Source organism: Megalopta genalis, unplaced genomic scaffold, assembly GCF_051020955.1.
Source record: "Megalopta genalis isolate 19385.01 unplaced genomic scaffold, iyMegGena1_principal scaffold0022, whole genome shotgun sequence".
NCBI lineage: Eukaryota > Metazoa > Arthropoda > Insecta > Hymenoptera > Halictidae > Megalopta > Megalopta genalis.
In genome coordinates, this window is record NW_027476092.1 from 1046884 (window position 1) to 1063306 (window position 16423).

The following is a 16423-nucleotide window of genomic DNA, read 5'->3' on the forward strand; positions in this document are numbered from 1 at the left end:
GCGGTCCATGGCAGCAGCTGCTAGAGGCACGTTGGACACGAAACCATAAATATAAATCGTCTTCACCGGGTTGATGAATTTTTACATTTTTACATTGTAGGAGATGTTTTGGGGTGAGAGGGAGGGATAGACACATCGTATCGGTTTCTCTCTGCCGCTCGATCGTTTTTCGTCATCGACGAAACGTGGTTTTTTGGAGTGTGAGAGAGAGGTGTAGACGCGTCCCAACGGTTCTCTCTCTCTCTCTCTCTCTCTCTCTCTCTCTCTCTCTCTCTCTCTCTCTCTCTCTCTCTCTCTCCTCCGCACGGTCCGCTATGAACGAAGCGCGGTTTTTGGAGTGTGAGAGAGAGGTGTAGACGCATCGCAACGGTTTCTCTCTCTTCGGCACGGTCCGCTATGAACGACGTGTGGTTTCACATTTCGTTTGGATTGAGATAGAGGGGTAGATTCGTCGAAATTTAACTATCTAGCGTTTTCTTATCGCGCGCGCATTTTTGAGAGAGATAGAGAGGGGTAAAAGTAAAAGATTTAATAACATATTTATTTGAGAAAGAATCCAAGCCATAATCCCAATAGGTTGTTGAAAAAAGAAACTTTAGCCTCGGACAAAAATTAATCTATAGTTTACTTTGGATCGAGATTCGAAAATATTAGCTTACGTTTCCGCCCGGTTCCGTCAGCGCGTACCGACGGTAATGTAAACTATATCTAAGATACCGCGATATGCCATCGGCGGTTGCATTTTTACATTGTAGGAGATGTTCGGGGGGGGGGGAGAGGGAGGGTAGACGCATCGGTTTCTCTCTTCCGCAGCATTTTGTAACGAGTCTGCACACGTTTTTTCTACAGCGGTCTTCTTGTCTTATTGAAATTTAATTATGCTGCATTTTCTTATCGCGCTGAAACAGTGGCGATGAGAATGCCGAACCGCGGAGCAAAGGGAGTTAAGGCTTTTTCGCGAATTTGCGGTTTCGAATCCCGGATAACTCTCGGACGCGTTATCTTCCCACGGTGTCAGTTTTCTCATCTTATTGAATTTTCTTTCGCTAAATTCGCTATTCAGTCGCGAATCGTTATGGAAGTTTGTTCGTTTGCAATATCCATCGCGAGCATGCCGTCCTTGAACACGGTGTTCATAATTTTTCGGATTCGACAGAACGGATTTTTAGCCGATATTGCAACGTTCTTTCGTGCAACGTTTACGCGATACTAGATACCATCGGGATGGGAGAGAGTCGCAACGGTTGGTTGATGCAAAGTTTAGTTAAATTTGTTAAAACTGGTAATTTAACCGAAGACGTTAAATTGAAATTGAAAAATTTGCTTCGTAAGCAAATTTTCGTAAGATGACGCAAGTGTGCAAGGATATGTTACAATTATTGACTCGTATGTCGACGTAGATCCGAACTGTCGACGAGTATCGCGAATGGACGAAATCGTACATCGAGTGTTTGCGGTTGCGTAGAAAATACATGAACATCGAGAAAATAAACCGAGGATCCACGAGTGTAAAATCGAGCTTACTCTCGATCGTGTGTCGCATGAAAACACTGAACGCCGCGCTGTGTCATCGGTTTTCGTCTCGCGTTGGCAGAGGTTTGTACGGAAGCGTTGGCGCGAGAGCATCGACTCTTCGTTGGGAGAACATCGAGTCGGCGTTTCAGAATCGCATATCGACCGGCATCGTGATCAACGTCGAACATATCGATCCGCGTTATTTCTTGCAACACGCGAAGCGAATAGTTACGAGTCGCGTTACGGAACTCTTGAACGATCATTCGTTTTTGAAAGTGAACGTAGTATTGGAGGTGAAATTTGTGTTGCGCGACGAGGTTTCGGTGAAAAGTTTTAAAACGCGAAACCTCGCGCTCTTCCGATCGTCCAATCTACGTCACTGATACGCGAAAGATTTTATGCCTACGCTTCTGGCCTCGATCCAGGAGTTTCAAGAACGGGACAGCGGATGGGCGTTGTCGAAGATCTTGCACTTGATGGTGAATTCTAACAAGTATCAACCATTGCAAGTAGGTTGCGGGATACCCGTGCCCCGAGCAGTGCAACTGAAGAGAGTCATCGTCAACATGAACAGTAAGGACGACGCGTGTTTCTATTGGGCAGTGGTGTCAAGTCTGTATCCAGTTAAAGATCATTCGTATCGCGCATCATCCTATCTGCATGACAGCGATGTGCTCCGTACCGAGGGATTCCAAATGCCGGTGTCGTTCAAAGACATACCGAAGTTCGAAGAGGCGAACGACGTTTCCGTGAACGTGTTCGAATGGGATAGGAAACGAGAAAGCTGTCAAACATTGCAACCAACCTCGAGGAAACGGGAGAAACACGCAAATTTGTTGTTTCTACAGGATACGATAAATTTGTGGAATTATTACGTCAGTATAAGGAATTTATCCCGTCATGTTTCCAGCTCAGCACGCACCATCATAAGTATATTTGCAATCGGTAAGTACTGTACTCGAATTTATTTTTGTTTCGAAGAAGAAAATTATAGCATGGCTTTCTCTTCCAGGTGTCTGCAATATTTCAGATCGCAGGAAAAATTGGACATTCACGTCGTCGACTGCGGTCGAATGAACGAATGCGCTTTGATCCTTCCGACGGAAGACGACAAGTGGCTGAAGTTCAAGAACCACGCGTATAAGAAACCGGCACCGTTCGTTATCTACGCAGACTTGGAATGTCTGCTGGAGAAACAGAAAGATCAAGGTCATGGAACTTGTCGCAGATATCAGCATCACCGTGCCTTCAGTGTAGGCTACTACCTTCATTGTCGATACGACAGCTCCCTGTGCGAGTATCGGACTTATCGCAACGAGAAAGATTGTATCGCGTGGTTCGCATCGGAGTTTTACAAGTTGAGCCTTAAATTGCAGCCGGCGTTCGATCGGGCGGTTCCGATGGCTACAATGACTGTCGCGCAAATTTCGGAATTCCATACCGCCACGCATTGCCACGTGTGCGAAGAACCGTTAGGCGATCGTGACGTATGAGTGCGCGATCATTGTCATTTCACGGGCGCGTATCGTGGTCCGGCACACAACAATTGCAATTTGGGCTATCGTTCTTCGTTCGTGGTTCCAGTTTTTTCACAACTTGTCCTGCTACGACGCACACTTCATCATCAAGGAGTTAGCTAACGCGTTCGAAGGTAAAATAGATGTGCTACCTCTTACGAAAGAGAACTACATTTCTTTTACGAAACACGCGAAGAACGTGGGCAAATCATGGAAGAAACATATAAAGTTCCGATTCGTCGATTCCTTCAAGTTTTTGAACTCCAGTCTGGACAAGCTGTCGTCGTCTCTTGACAAGAGCGATTTGCGGATCTTGAGGAATCAATTCGGGCAAATTTGTGACGACGATTTCCATCTGCTAACCAGGAAAGGTGTTTTCCCGTACGACTACGTAGCGTCCTACGATAAATTAAGCGACACCCGTTTACCGCCGCGCGAAGCATTTTACAGCGAGCTGTACGACAGCGAGATATCCGATGTCGACTACCGCCACGCGAGCGAAGTTTGGTCACGTTTCAACATACAAACGTTAGGGCAGTACAGCGACCTGTACTTGAAAGTAGACGTGCTGTTGTTGGCGAACGTGTTTGAAAATTTTCGCGAAATGTCGCTCGATAATTACAGCCTCGATCCAGCGCATTATTACACGTTGCCCGGTTTCGCGTGGGACGCGATGCTCACCGACATGGACATGCTTTTGTTCGTGGAGCGGGGATTACAGGGTGGGTTGAGTCAATGTTCGCATCGTTACGCGCGCGCGAATAACAAGTACATGTCGATGTACAATTGGAACTAATCGTCCACCTATCTGATGTATTTCAACGTTAATAATTTGTTGGGCCATGTCGCAACCTTTGACGCCCAGAGGTTTCCGATGGGTCGACGATGCGAGTGATTTCAACGTCGAATCTCCGTGCCTATCGTCAGCCCCGTCGGATACATTTTAGAGGTCGACTTGGAGTACCACCAGGCAATTCACAATTCTCACTCAGATTTTCCGTTTTGTCCGATTCACGAAGTTAGAGCGTCGCAAAAGAAATTGCTAGCAATGGTTAGCGACAAGAACCGTTACGTTCTCCATTATCGATACCTCCAGCAACGTTTGAAGCATAATTTAAAATTGAAGGGAATCCATCGGATACTGGAAGCTATCGAGCTGGTTACGTGCTTACATAGATTTAAACGCAAGATTGCGCGCCAGCGCGAACACAGATTTCTCGAGGAATCTGTTTAAACTGATGACACCGCGGTTTTCGGAAAGACGATGGAGAACGTGCGAGATCGCGTGAACGTGATGTTGCTCTCGCGATGGAGCGGTCGACATGGTGCAGAACGTTTAATATCCCGACCAAATTTCCACAGCTGTACCGTATTCTCCGAGGATTTTATTGTGATTCAAATGAAACAGCTTTCCATTAAACTTTATAAACCCGTTTACATAGGCATGTCGGTGTTGGACATGTCGAAATTACGTTTGTACGACTTTTTGAAAATTTTGTACACGGACACGGATAGTTTGATTTATCCGATTGCTTGTGACTATGCGTACGAGACGATAAAACGTGACATTGACCGACACGATACCAGCAATTATGATAGAGACAACGCGCATGGTGTTCCAATCGCTAACAACAAAGTCATCGGATTGATGAAGGACGAGAACAGGGGCAAAATCATGAGAGTTTGTGGGTCTTCGCTCGAAAATGTACCCGATTCAGGTACAGAACAAAAACGATGTGAAAAAAAATTAAAGGAATTAGGACCAACGCGACGATCAAAAGTATAACTTTTGACGACTATGGCATGCCTTTACGATCACTTGGAAAAGTCGGTTTGCATTAAATTGATAAAATCTGTAAAGCATAGCGTGTATTCGATATCGCAGATGAAGTTAGCGCTGAGTCCGTACGACGATAAACGCTACATTACCAGTAATTCGATCTATACTCTTCCTTGGGGACATTACGATATCGCTAGGAGAGAGAAAACGGTTACTACTCCATGATCTCATCCAACTTTTCCTCCATCTGACGAATTCCAAGTTGCGCGCGCACTCATTTATACGAGTGGAACGGGGACGTATACGCTTCTTAATCTTGTGTGTAGGGAGGGGAGGCAAAATGGTTGGATAATTGCATATAAAAACTCAAACATTGCGAACAGCGAGTACTGCGTTCTACAGACAGCTCATTGCACAGTCATTCATCGGTGTTATTATTATATACGTACATACCATGTTAAATCAAACCGATAATTTTGTGTAAAAAAATGGATTTGACAACAACTTCAACGACGATGACGACGACGGTGGTGGTGCAAACAAACGAAAAAACTATGGGTAAGTAAAAAGCATTCCTTTGGGTAGAAGGAATTACGAGTTATGAAGGTAATGTGGTTTTTTTATAGACACTTCACTCCAATGAAACGAACGTTTCAGCAGCAGCAGCTGCCGATACGATGCAACGCGCGAATCTTGGGTAGAAGATACTCCATAGCTGGCAACTATTTCAAGTTCCTCGAAATTTGCGTGCGAGTGGATGAAAATATGAGCATCGAATTCATCTTGTGGGACAATCGTAGAGCAGAGATTTCTTTTTCGATGTCTACGTGGAAACTGCTGATAAAAACTAGAGATTATATAAACAGTTGCTTCGACACGGACAAGAAGGAGAAACGAATCGACTAGAATTTATCGTTACAGATAGTTAATTTTAATGAAATGAATCTAGTCAAGTTGTTCAATTTTCCTACATCGATCTATGTTACCAAACAGACGATGTATAATTTGTACATATTAGAGTTATGCATCGATCATATGCATTCATGGTTACTGGAAAATATTCCGGAAATTCGGGATAGATTCGTAAAGCTCGTCGATATTGTAAGAAGTATCGAGAATAGTAATAATAAGAATAACGCTGCCGCGATTATCGCAAACGAATCGTTCCAACAAAATTGTTTAATCGATTGTGAACTGCTATAGCTCTATGTTTAGATTCAATCGTGTGGAAAGCTAATCGTTGAAAGTGTGGGAGAGACGAATCATTTTACGTTTATTTCATTTCCTTTTCTACGCAATACTTTTTCCACTAAATACACGTCGGCATACTTGGCAGCGCGCATCTCGTGTTCGTAAAATCCCCCGGCGATAGGTCTGTTCTTTGAGTCGGTCAACAGGTATGTGACGGGATTGGTTCGCTTCATCGCAATGATCCTAAATACTTCCGTCGTCTACGTGCTTATGCGCACGTAGTCGCCAACATTGAATTTCGCAGGACCGGCGATCTTAACGTTGCTGTAGACGGTGGACAAGAGAGTCTTCGCATTTTTACTGGTCGCATACGGATTGTACGGTGTTTTCGATTATTATAATTTTCTATCAATGCGGGAAGCTCGTCGATCCATCGATACTTTCCGCTCAACGAGAAGAATTTCCACACGTTGTTCTTCAGCGTACGATTGAATCGCTCGACTATGGATGCTTTCATGGTGCTGTACGTGGAATAATGTTTGACGTTCTGTTTTCTCAGATATTCTTGAAAATCTTTATTGTAGAAATCTTTCCCCAAATCGGTCTGCAATTTGTTCGGTATTCTACCGTACTTTCTCAACACCGACGCGAAAGCTTTGCACACGTCGTTGGCATTTTTACTTTTCAGAGGGACTGCCCAAGCATATTTGCTAAATGCATCGATTATTGTGAGAATGTATCGATGTCCTCTATTATCTCTAGCATATCGTTGAACCTCGACGATGTCGGCTTGCCAAAGACCGTGAAGTCCTCGCACGATCACTCGCCTGCGTGGGAAGAAGCGTCTCGCTGGAGCATGCAGTTCGTTCACCAACTTTACTTTCTCATCGCTCATGATTACCACTGATACCTCTCTCTCTCTCTCATTCATCTTTCGACTTCGCATCCATTTTCCCAACCTTCAGGGCTAAACTCTTTTTACGTATGTCGTCACTGGTCTTGGCTATTTCTTTGGTGATCACGGCTCGCCGGTTTTCCTTAGACCGACGCATATCGAGCGGTACGATACGACTCCGACGACTCTTGCGGTCCAAATGAGCCTCCGATCACAGCACGATGAATTCGTTAAATCCACGCCGGTAACGACCACGATTCGCAGAGCTGTCTTTGCCGATTACGATGAATCCATACTTGTTTCGCCAACACCTTCTACAAAGTGTGTTGAACGTTTCGAACGACATATCTGTATTCACATGATCCTAATGAACATGTCGCAGATTCGTGACATCTTGATTGAATAGAATCACTAGATTCGCAATGTCGTGAATCAAATGTTTGGGTATTCTCGCGTACGATTGCGACTGTCTGCCCATCGCGAAATATTCTCTCATGGCATCCTGTTCGTCGCAAGCAACGTCGTCAAAGATAAATATTGAATTCGGTCGAGCATCTGCCGGGGGAATCACGTCCGCGTTGTCCGAGTAGGCAAAATAACCTACATCCCCCACGAACGAGAGCAAGTTGCTCAAGTATTGATGCTTTGGTTGACGCAGCGATTTCGAATACACATACACGTTTGCGAATCGCAGCCCATTCGGACTCTCCAACAGACTAATCATAACGTTCGTTTTACTTGTTATGAGCCGAGGGACAGGCAGATTGGGTGGCCGGAGGTTGCATGCAATTGGAATTTTTGGTTGAGATGCGTTGACCAGCCGATGTTTATTTCGACACGGGTGGCTACCTTCAAGGAGGTAAGGATGAGGTGCGTAGACCAGCCGATGTTTATTTCGACACGGGTGGCAACCTTTAAGGTTATGATAAGGTGTTTGGAGAAATTGATATTAGGGTGCCTCATAACTTTGTTAGAAAAGAAATAAAGATATACCTCGAGCGGTGAAGATATATCTTGGTGGGTTATACCAACTACTGGTTAGAAACAGGAGATGGAAATGATTAAACTTGAAACCAAGGAAAACTGGCAAAAACTAATTTATTACGCGTTGGGTTTTACAACTGTATATAGTGTTCGCGGACTCTAACGCGCTCTCAGCTTTTCGCACTGAATCGGCGGGGGCTTCTGACTTGATGTCTATTTACCTATTAGATTGCTCGAAGGAGAATTGAAACTCGATCTTACTAACGTTTCCGCGACGACGAATGACTCGAAACTAGCCCGATTCCAGGTCACGTTTGGGTCCTTTATATAGTCAGATTTTCTGTGGAATAAAGGTAGTGGGGGTGGTCCTATGTGGTCCGATTCCAGAAACGTTCGAGGTACTCGAATCGCGATATACAAATGAACCCCCGGCTGGCTGGCGCCAGCCTTATATGCCTTCAGGAAGGAATATAAAAAATTCGTGGGAAGATTCTCCGTACATTACATAACACATCCTGACGGGCCGCTTATCACGCACCGTATAGTACTCGTTAGCAACGATCCGTGTTTCCGAATTATCTCATCGCGGTCGTCGAACGTGCGGCAGGTCGGAATCCAGATATCAAGGACTGTCGTACGAAACGCATGCCCCCCTCGCTCTGTTTTCTAGTGATAAAATTCCCTCTCGAACGACAAAGTATTTATACGAGAGCTCGAACATCATAGATATCAGTCTCCCCGTATTCCAATGATAGAGCGCATCTCCATGTAAGCTGACGTACACACATTTTTTCATTTTTCGTAATCAACAGAAAAATGAAACCAACCTTGGCGTAATAGCTGCCTATACCATTTACAGACTGTATACCGTAAAAACAGCTCTGTATACCGTTACACACTGATAAAACAGCTCTGTATACCGTTACAGATTGGTAAAAACAGATCTGTATACCGTTACAGACTGGTAAAAACAGCTCTGTATGCCGTTTACAGACTGGTAAAAACAGCTCTGTATACCGTTACAGACTGGTAAAAACAGCGCTGTATACCGCGCGTTACAGACTGGTAAAAACAGCACTGTATACCATTAGAGACTGGTAAAAACTGTTGAAAACTGAAGAAAAAGAAGGAGGAGGACCGACGAGCAGTTAAAGGAAAGAGAAAGAATGGTGGAAGAAACAGTGTCAAAAGAATTCTACCGATCGCCAAACGAGGCGGTTTTCTACCGCTGTTGTTACCTGCTTTGGGAGCTTTGGGAGCGTTGACAGGAGGCGCTGCTGGGGTGATCAAAACGATAAACGATGCGAAAGCTGCGAAGAAACAATTAGAAGAAGCGCGACGACACAATCGCGCTATGGAGGGTCGCGGAGTGTATCCCATACCATACAAACGTGGAAGAGGAATGAAGAAGAAAAAAAGACAAAAGACAGGAAAAAGATAACTCGACGACGGACGTTGAATTGAAAATCGCCTGTAAAAAATCGCCTGTACCGCGTTTCGCGAAGTTTTCATGCGCGATGAATTGCCGAAACAAGTATGGGCAAACGAACGAGGAATAGTGAATTTGGATAGCGGTGATGCTTCAGGAACGTACTGGGTCGCGTATATAAAGCATGGTTCGCAAGTCAGTTACTTCGATAGTTTTGGAGATCCTCGACCACCGATCGAATTGATTCGTTATTTCGGATCGAACGCGGCGATCTCGTACAATCACAAGATTTATCAAAGTTACGACGAAAGCGTGTGCGGGCAATTGTGTGTGAAATTCCTGCGAGGAGCTCTGATATAGTTCGTCGCAAGAATGTCATACACGTTCACATTATCGGAAAGAAGTAGCGTGTTATCGTCCAAGTACTTCCCGCCTATAGATTTCAACAATGCTGATTACGAACTGGGCCTGCTCGATTTGCAAACTTATTGCACGATGCCAAACATCAGTTCAAATATCGGAAACAATAAATTCTATTTCGGTGACGAGGGTGAGGAGATAATCATCCCGGACGGTTCGTACGAACTAAAGGCGATCAAAGTTTACTTGAGGTGTGACATAAGCGCGCGGTGTCCTTCTCCAACCAAAGATAACAACGATATAGAATATCCACTGATCCTACAAGCGAACAACAACACTATGAAAAGCGAAATTAAAAGTGCATATAAGATAGATTTTACGAAACCTGACACCGTGGGTCCTATCCTAGGATTCTCTAGAAATCGCATTCCATCACCGAACTCGTGGCATGTATCGGACACTTCCGTGAATATCATTAACACGAATATTATTCGAATGGAATGCAACGTAACCACCGGTTCGTACGATAACGGGAAACTGGTTCACATGATACACGAATTCGCACCCAACGTGTCGTCGGGGTATAAAATATCAGAAACGCCAGCACGAGTCATTTATCTTCGAATCGTTACACGATCAATGGATGATTTAACAATTCGCATCGTGGACCAGTCTGAACGTTTGATTGATTTTCGAAACGAAGAAATCACGGTACAGCTGCACGTTCGTCGAACCGTCTCATAACCTTGACATAACCGTTATGTTAATTCATAATAATAATAATACGATATCGAATATGTCGAACATAGCAAACGGTGCGCCGTTTCGAAATAACAACAACAATAAGGACAAGAAGAAGACGAGAAAACTAACCGCGCGAAACGTGGAATATCTACGATCTTTGGGATTCATCGTTACCAAGTAATCGAACTCGCTTCACCACCATGTCCGACGACATTTTCAACATCTCCGAAGCACCGATCTTCGACAATCGAATAACAAAGATCGACCTGCATACCTACAATTCGTACGTCAACACTACGTTTGGAAACAGCGATGAGATAAGAATACCCATTCAACAACAAGACTTGTACACTCTTCCGTGTAAAAGCTTCCTATACGTGGAGGGAAGACTCAACCTACCGGGAGGATTGGCCAACGACACGGTAGCTCTAGACAACAATGCGGTAGCGTTTATGTTCGACGAGATACGTTACGAACTGAACGGAGTGGAAATCGATCGATCCAGAAATCCCGGTACAACGACGACCTTGAAGAATTACATCAGTCTAAACATTACGAAGAACAACGCGCTGTCCAACGCGGGCTGGATGTACAGAAACGATGATCAATGGAGGGAAAATCTCATCGCAACGCCTACGATTTTTCGAAATTTCAACTTTTGTATGCCTATGAACACATTGCTAGGCTTCTGCGAAGATTACAAACGCGTTGTAATAAATGCTCGGCACGTATTGATTTTGATTCGCGCGCGCAACGACGCTATCGCGCTACGAAGCTGGTCCGACAATGTGAAACCTGTCCTGGATTTGCATAAAATTCAATAGAGAATGCCGCACGTTACTTTGGACGAAATACACAAGTTGTCGATGCTGCGTATTCTTGAGAGCGAAATATCGATCAGCATGAGTTTCCGTTCGTGGGAACTGTACGAATATCCGATGCTGCAAACAACCACGAAGCACACGTGGGCGATAAAAACGGCTCCGCAAATGGAAAAACCGCGATACGTGATATTCGCGTTACAAACCGAAAGGAAAAATTATTTAAAGAAAAACGCTACCCAATTCGATTCCTGCTTCTTATCCAATATTCGACTTTACTTGAACTCGGAAATGTATCCCTACGACGATTTAGACATCGATTTCGAAAAGGATAAATACGCGTTGCTCTACGACATGTGCGCGAAATTTCAAGAGTCCTATTATGGAAACGATGGCGAGGTGCTACTGAATACAATCGACTTTCTACTGTATGGACCGTTCGTAGTCATCGATTGCTCGCGACAAAACGAAGCGCTGAAAAATGCAACCACCGATGTGCGAATCGAATTCGAATGTCGAAAGGATTTCCTACCTTCGACGGCTCCATACTGCTTGATTATACACGACTGCATCGTGGAATACAACCCGTTGACGAGCATTGTTAGAAAAATTATATAGATGTGAAAAAATAATATTGTAAACTAATATGATTTTGAAAATATATATATGTCCTATCATAAAAAATGTTCTCTCTTCCCCCTGAACAAACCGCTAACCGAGTAGCTACAATAAGAAATAACTATAATTTTTAGAGAAATTTTGGATAGGATTGTGGGTATTTTAAAAAAATGTATATTAATGTATGTTTTCCTAAATCTTTTTTTATTAAAATTTCGAAATATGATCAACATCAATATATAATCTTCTTCTTCTTCTTCTTCCTCTTCTTTCGCCGACGCGCCGTTGATGACAATCGCAAGCCTCCTCCTCTTCCTCCTTCTCCTCTTCAGGATGACGCTCTTAATTTTAAAAAAATAATAATTATTAAAAGATAAATTTTAATTTCTTTAAAATAACATTTGTTATACACACCTCTTCTCATCCATGGTATAATCGTAGATACCGCACTCGTCCACACCTCTTCTTGATGGTGGTAGTGATATTGAAATGATTGTTGGATGAGCACCGATCGGCACGTTGCTGCAATTTCTCCCCAGTACATATGGGCAATTTCTTGACCAGAAATGATGCTCCGACATAGCCTTGTCGTTATGCTGCCACCGATGCAATTCGATGTCGCATGCAAAACATGCGACAAAATCGTCCTGCCCCAGATAGCAAAATCCTGCGGCTGCAAGCTCCTCCGGCTGAATATATTCAATTGGCCAAAATTCAAAACTTCGAAGCCTATCCTCCTCGCGTCGATAATCCATCATGATCTCTTTCTGCAAAAAAAGGAACCATGGAAATGAAAAATAATAGTAACTAAAAAAGGAAAAAAATACGTTACCTTCCATGAACTACTTCCAAAAGACGCGCTCCTCGCTGAGGGCACAGTGATACTGAGCCGTTGATGGCAATCGCAAGCCTTCTCCTCCTCCTCCTCCTCCTCCTCCTCCTCCTCCTCTTCAAGAAGACGCTGTTAATTAAAAAATAATCATTATTAAAAAAAATAAATTTTAATTTTTTAAATAACAATTATTATACATACTTCTTCTCATCTATCGTATCAGCACCGATCGGCACGTTGTTACAATTTTTTCTCCCGAGGACATAACCTCGACCAAAAAAAGATTCGCACAGGCTTACGTTTTCTCTCTCTCCTCTCTCTCTTTCTGCAAAAAGGCACCATAGAAATGAAAAATAATAAAAAATTACCTTGCAAGTACCATTTGCGAAAGATTCGCACCTCACTGAGGGCACAGTGGTATTGTGGTGCCTTCCGCTTCGATGTTGAATTAAACGTCCAACAATGAAGCCTGCATGGTGGGTCTATTGGCCCATACTTCGGGTCCGCGATTAAAGATTCGAATTTAGGGCAAACAAAAGATTCTAAATTTACATGCCGTACGTCAATTTCGCGCAATAAATCCCCCTTATACGCGATTACGGGATCCTTGAAACCGCGAATAAAAAGTTTAACTAACATTCTAATGTGTTTTTGTTTATAATTATCTTGCCCGGAAAATTTTTTGAATGGAATCCCGTGTATAAAACTCGAGACATACCATGCAGATTTGCTGTCAGCATTGCTCAAATCACTGTATTGGACGTCTAATTCAAACTCATAGCGGGCAGCGTAGCCTGTGGGCACGTTCGCGATCGCAATTTCTTTACAAACAAATATTTTTATGGATATTTAATCCATCCATATCAATGATAAAGTCAACTTTTGACATATTTTAAAATATTTTTCAGTAGAAGGTGCGTGCTCACATCGTTATAATCCATCTCACTCTCTCTCCAAAACGATAAAGTAGAAAAATACATCTCTCCATCCATATCGTTGCAAGATAGAGAAACTGCTGCAAAAGAGAATGCGGTGCAAGAGAAAAAACCGAGATAAAAAAACCTTACTTTAATAAATCTCAACGAGACCAAAATCCTGATATCGCTTCGCAAGCGACTTTCCGGGTAAAGCATCCGCGAGTCTCTCCGGATACAAAACCACAAACTTCTTCGATGTTGCAAACGATTGCAACAATGACACTTTCAAATTCCATATCAATTCCCAACTCAGTAGCGAATAAAATGTTCGCTGCAGAGGGAAAGGCAAATATGCAAAAAACAGTAAACGAGAGAGAGAAAAAAATGTCTCTTTCTCTCTGTCCACATCGTTGCTGCAAAGAAAAAACCGGGGAAAGGAGACTTCCTAATCATGGAAAGGATGTGGCAACAAACCGTTGCAAGGTGGAAAAAATACATCTCTCTCTCTGTCCGCATCGTTTTTGCAAGAGAGAGAACAACCGCTGCATCCCCCCCCTCTCTCTCTAACTCCCTACAATATTATACCGTCTCTCTCCAAAAACACTTCCTCAACGTGCGCGAGGAACATCGTTTTTGCAAGAGAGAGAACAACCGCTGAATCCCCTCTCTCTCGCTCTCTACAATATTATACCGAGATAAAAAAATGTTACTTTAAGAAATCTTAATGAGACCAAAATCACGGGTAAAGCATCCGCGAGTCTCTCCGGATACAAAACCACAAACTTCTATAAATGCGTCGCGCCTAACGCGCGCAAGAAAAATCCTGCATCGTTTGCAAGAGAGATAACAACCGCTGCATCCCCCCCACTCTCGCTCTCTACAATATTATACCGAGATAAAAAAATGTTACTTTAAGAAATCTTAATGAGACCAAAATCACGGGTAAAGCATCCGCGAGTCTCTCCGAATACAAAACCACAAACTTTTATAAATGCATCGCGCCTAACGCGCGCAAGAAAAATCCTGCATCATTTTTGCAAGAGAGAGAACAACCTCTGCATCCTCCCCTCTCTCTCGCTCTCTACAATATTATACCGAGATAAAAAAACTTAAGAAATCTAATAAACGAGACCAAAATCCCTGATATCGCTTCGCAAGATAAGCAACTTCCGGGTAAGGCATCCGAGATCACGGCCGGTAATCCGGAGATGGCTGCAATAGCCATCAGAAACCCGGATCTAACCGTGGTTAAGGTGTCTAACTTTTGCGACACGCATATATCCTGTGCTAGCATTTCAGGCTCGTTTGGGAGTTTCTTTCTGATCAGCCAGTACTTCCAATGCTCTGAAGAAGTTGAATCCGGTCTGGCACGATTGGGGAGAGCTCTCAATGCACTGAGGCACAGCCGAGTCATTATCTCTGCCGACGTCAACACAAAATCAACCCTGTGGGGTAGCGCGAAGACGGACGCGAGAGGCCGTAAACTCGAAGAGTTTATCGTGAGCCATGGCTTGGTTGACTTGAACGAGGCTGGAAACGCTCAGCCGTTTTCCAGCCCTAGTGGACAGTCTTACATCGACGTCACACTAGCTACACTTGATGTATGCGACAAAGTGCGAGGTTGGAAAGTCCGCAAGGATCTGAAGACTAGTGATCACCAAGTGATAGTTTTCTTTGAAGATAGGCATTGACGAAACCGAGATACCGGCTCGAAAGCGCAAACAAGTCCGATAAGGCGCTGCTGTAATGCAAGAGGAATCTATCCGCAGTTCCACTGAATAGAGGGGAAGTCGAACTTCTTGCACAGAAGATCAAAAGACGATCATCCAAGCGTGTAATTCCTCAATGCCAACCAAGCGATGGCACTCAAAATCCGTCCCATGTTGGACTGCAGACTTGACAAGACAGAAGAGGCGAGTCCGCAAACTTAGACGAGCCTCCCAGAATCAGGCATGTTCGGATAAGCAGAAGGTGGCCACGAGGACCGAGTATCTTAAACAGAGAAAGACCTACAAAGCCGCTATTAGAGCTACTAGAACCTTGCGTCGTTATGTATAAGATCACAAGGCAGAAGATGACCGTTGGCGCAGTCGTCTCTAACATTCGTACTGCCCTGGGTTTCACGACAGACTGGGACTCCACCGCTAATTCCAGACGACTCGACCGAGAACGACTCTCTGAATCATGTGCGCGTCAGGAGGGAAGCTGCTTCCGCGCCGGTAAGAGAGAACGCAACTCCTTTCACTCACTCGATGCTCAGCGCGGCGGTCAACCCGACTGAAGAGCGGAAAGTATCTGGACCTTCACCGAATTGAGCCGGAGGTTTCAAAACGCTCGAGTCGAATGATCCGCCATGAACTCCTCCGACTCTACAACGGATGCCTGGAACACGGAATCTTTCCTGCTAGATGGAAATTTAGGTCCATTATTACGAAACTGAGAGGGACTGACAGACCTAGGACGCAGTCCTACAGGCCAGTCTGCTTACTCTCGGTAGTAGGTAAAGTCTTGGAGAAGCTGATCGTGATGCGATTAACTAACTTGTTCTGGCACCCAGACTACGCCTCCGATCAGCAATACGGATTCAGGCCGCAGCGATCCATGACTGATGCCGTGGTAAAGCTGAGGGAGCTTGTGTCCAGTCGTGAAGAAAAGTATGTCATGGGTCTGCTCTTCGACATCGCTGAAGCCTTTGACAATGTCTGGTGGCCGAGCATACTCAACGCAATGAGGAAGAAAGTCAACAAAGGTTGTCCACACGGATCGATTCTCGGTGCGAGCTATGGGAACTGAATCTTCGATAAGGTTTTGCATCTCCTA

General features: G+C 44.1%; 2 protein-coding genes across 2 annotated transcripts; one reads left to right on the forward strand and one right to left on the reverse strand.

Annotated features, from left to right (window-relative positions):
- Nucleotides 1-1913: 1913 nt before the first annotated feature.
- On the forward strand, nucleotides 1914-3828 carry LOC143260866 (uncharacterized). The gene is made up of 4 exons (XM_076527453.1): nucleotides 1914-2342; nucleotides 2426-2460; nucleotides 2528-3002; nucleotides 3100-3828. The coding sequence occupies exons 1-4, from the start codon at nucleotides 1914-1916 to the stop codon at nucleotides 3826-3828; spliced, it is 1668 nt and encodes a 555-aa protein (XP_076383568.1).
- An 8209-nt stretch (nucleotides 3829-12037) lies between these two features.
- LOC143260867 (death-associated inhibitor of apoptosis 1-like) lies at nucleotides 12038-13627 on the reverse strand. The gene is made up of 4 exons (XM_076527454.1): nucleotides 13613-13627; nucleotides 12687-12815; nucleotides 12269-12621; nucleotides 12038-12195 (listed from the first exon to the last, which is right to left on the reverse strand). Exons 1-4 carry the CDS (start codon nucleotides 13625-13627, stop codon nucleotides 12183-12185), a joined length of 510 nt encoding a protein of 169 aa, XP_076383569.1. The 3' UTR covers nucleotides 12038-12182.
- Between the last annotated feature and the right edge of the window lie 2796 nt (nucleotides 13628-16423).

Coding starts and splice junctions, on each gene's coding strand:
- LOC143260866 (XM_076527453.1), top strand. CDS start 1,914: ATGCCTACGCTTCTGGCCTCGATCCAGGAGTTTCAAGAACGGGACAGC. Junction 2,343..2,425: donor CGAGGAAACGGGAGAAACAC/GCAAATTTGTTG, acceptor TCATGTTTCCAG/CTCAGCACGCACCATCATAA. Junction 3,003..3,099: donor AACCGTTAGGCGATCGTGAC/GTATGAGTGCGC, acceptor TCGTGGTTCCAG/TTTTTTCACAACTTGTCCTG.
- LOC143260867 (XM_076527454.1), bottom strand. Junction 12,622..12,686: donor TTGGAAGTAGTTCATGGAAG/GTAACGTATTTT, acceptor CTTTTTTTGCAG/AAAGAGATCATGATGGATTA.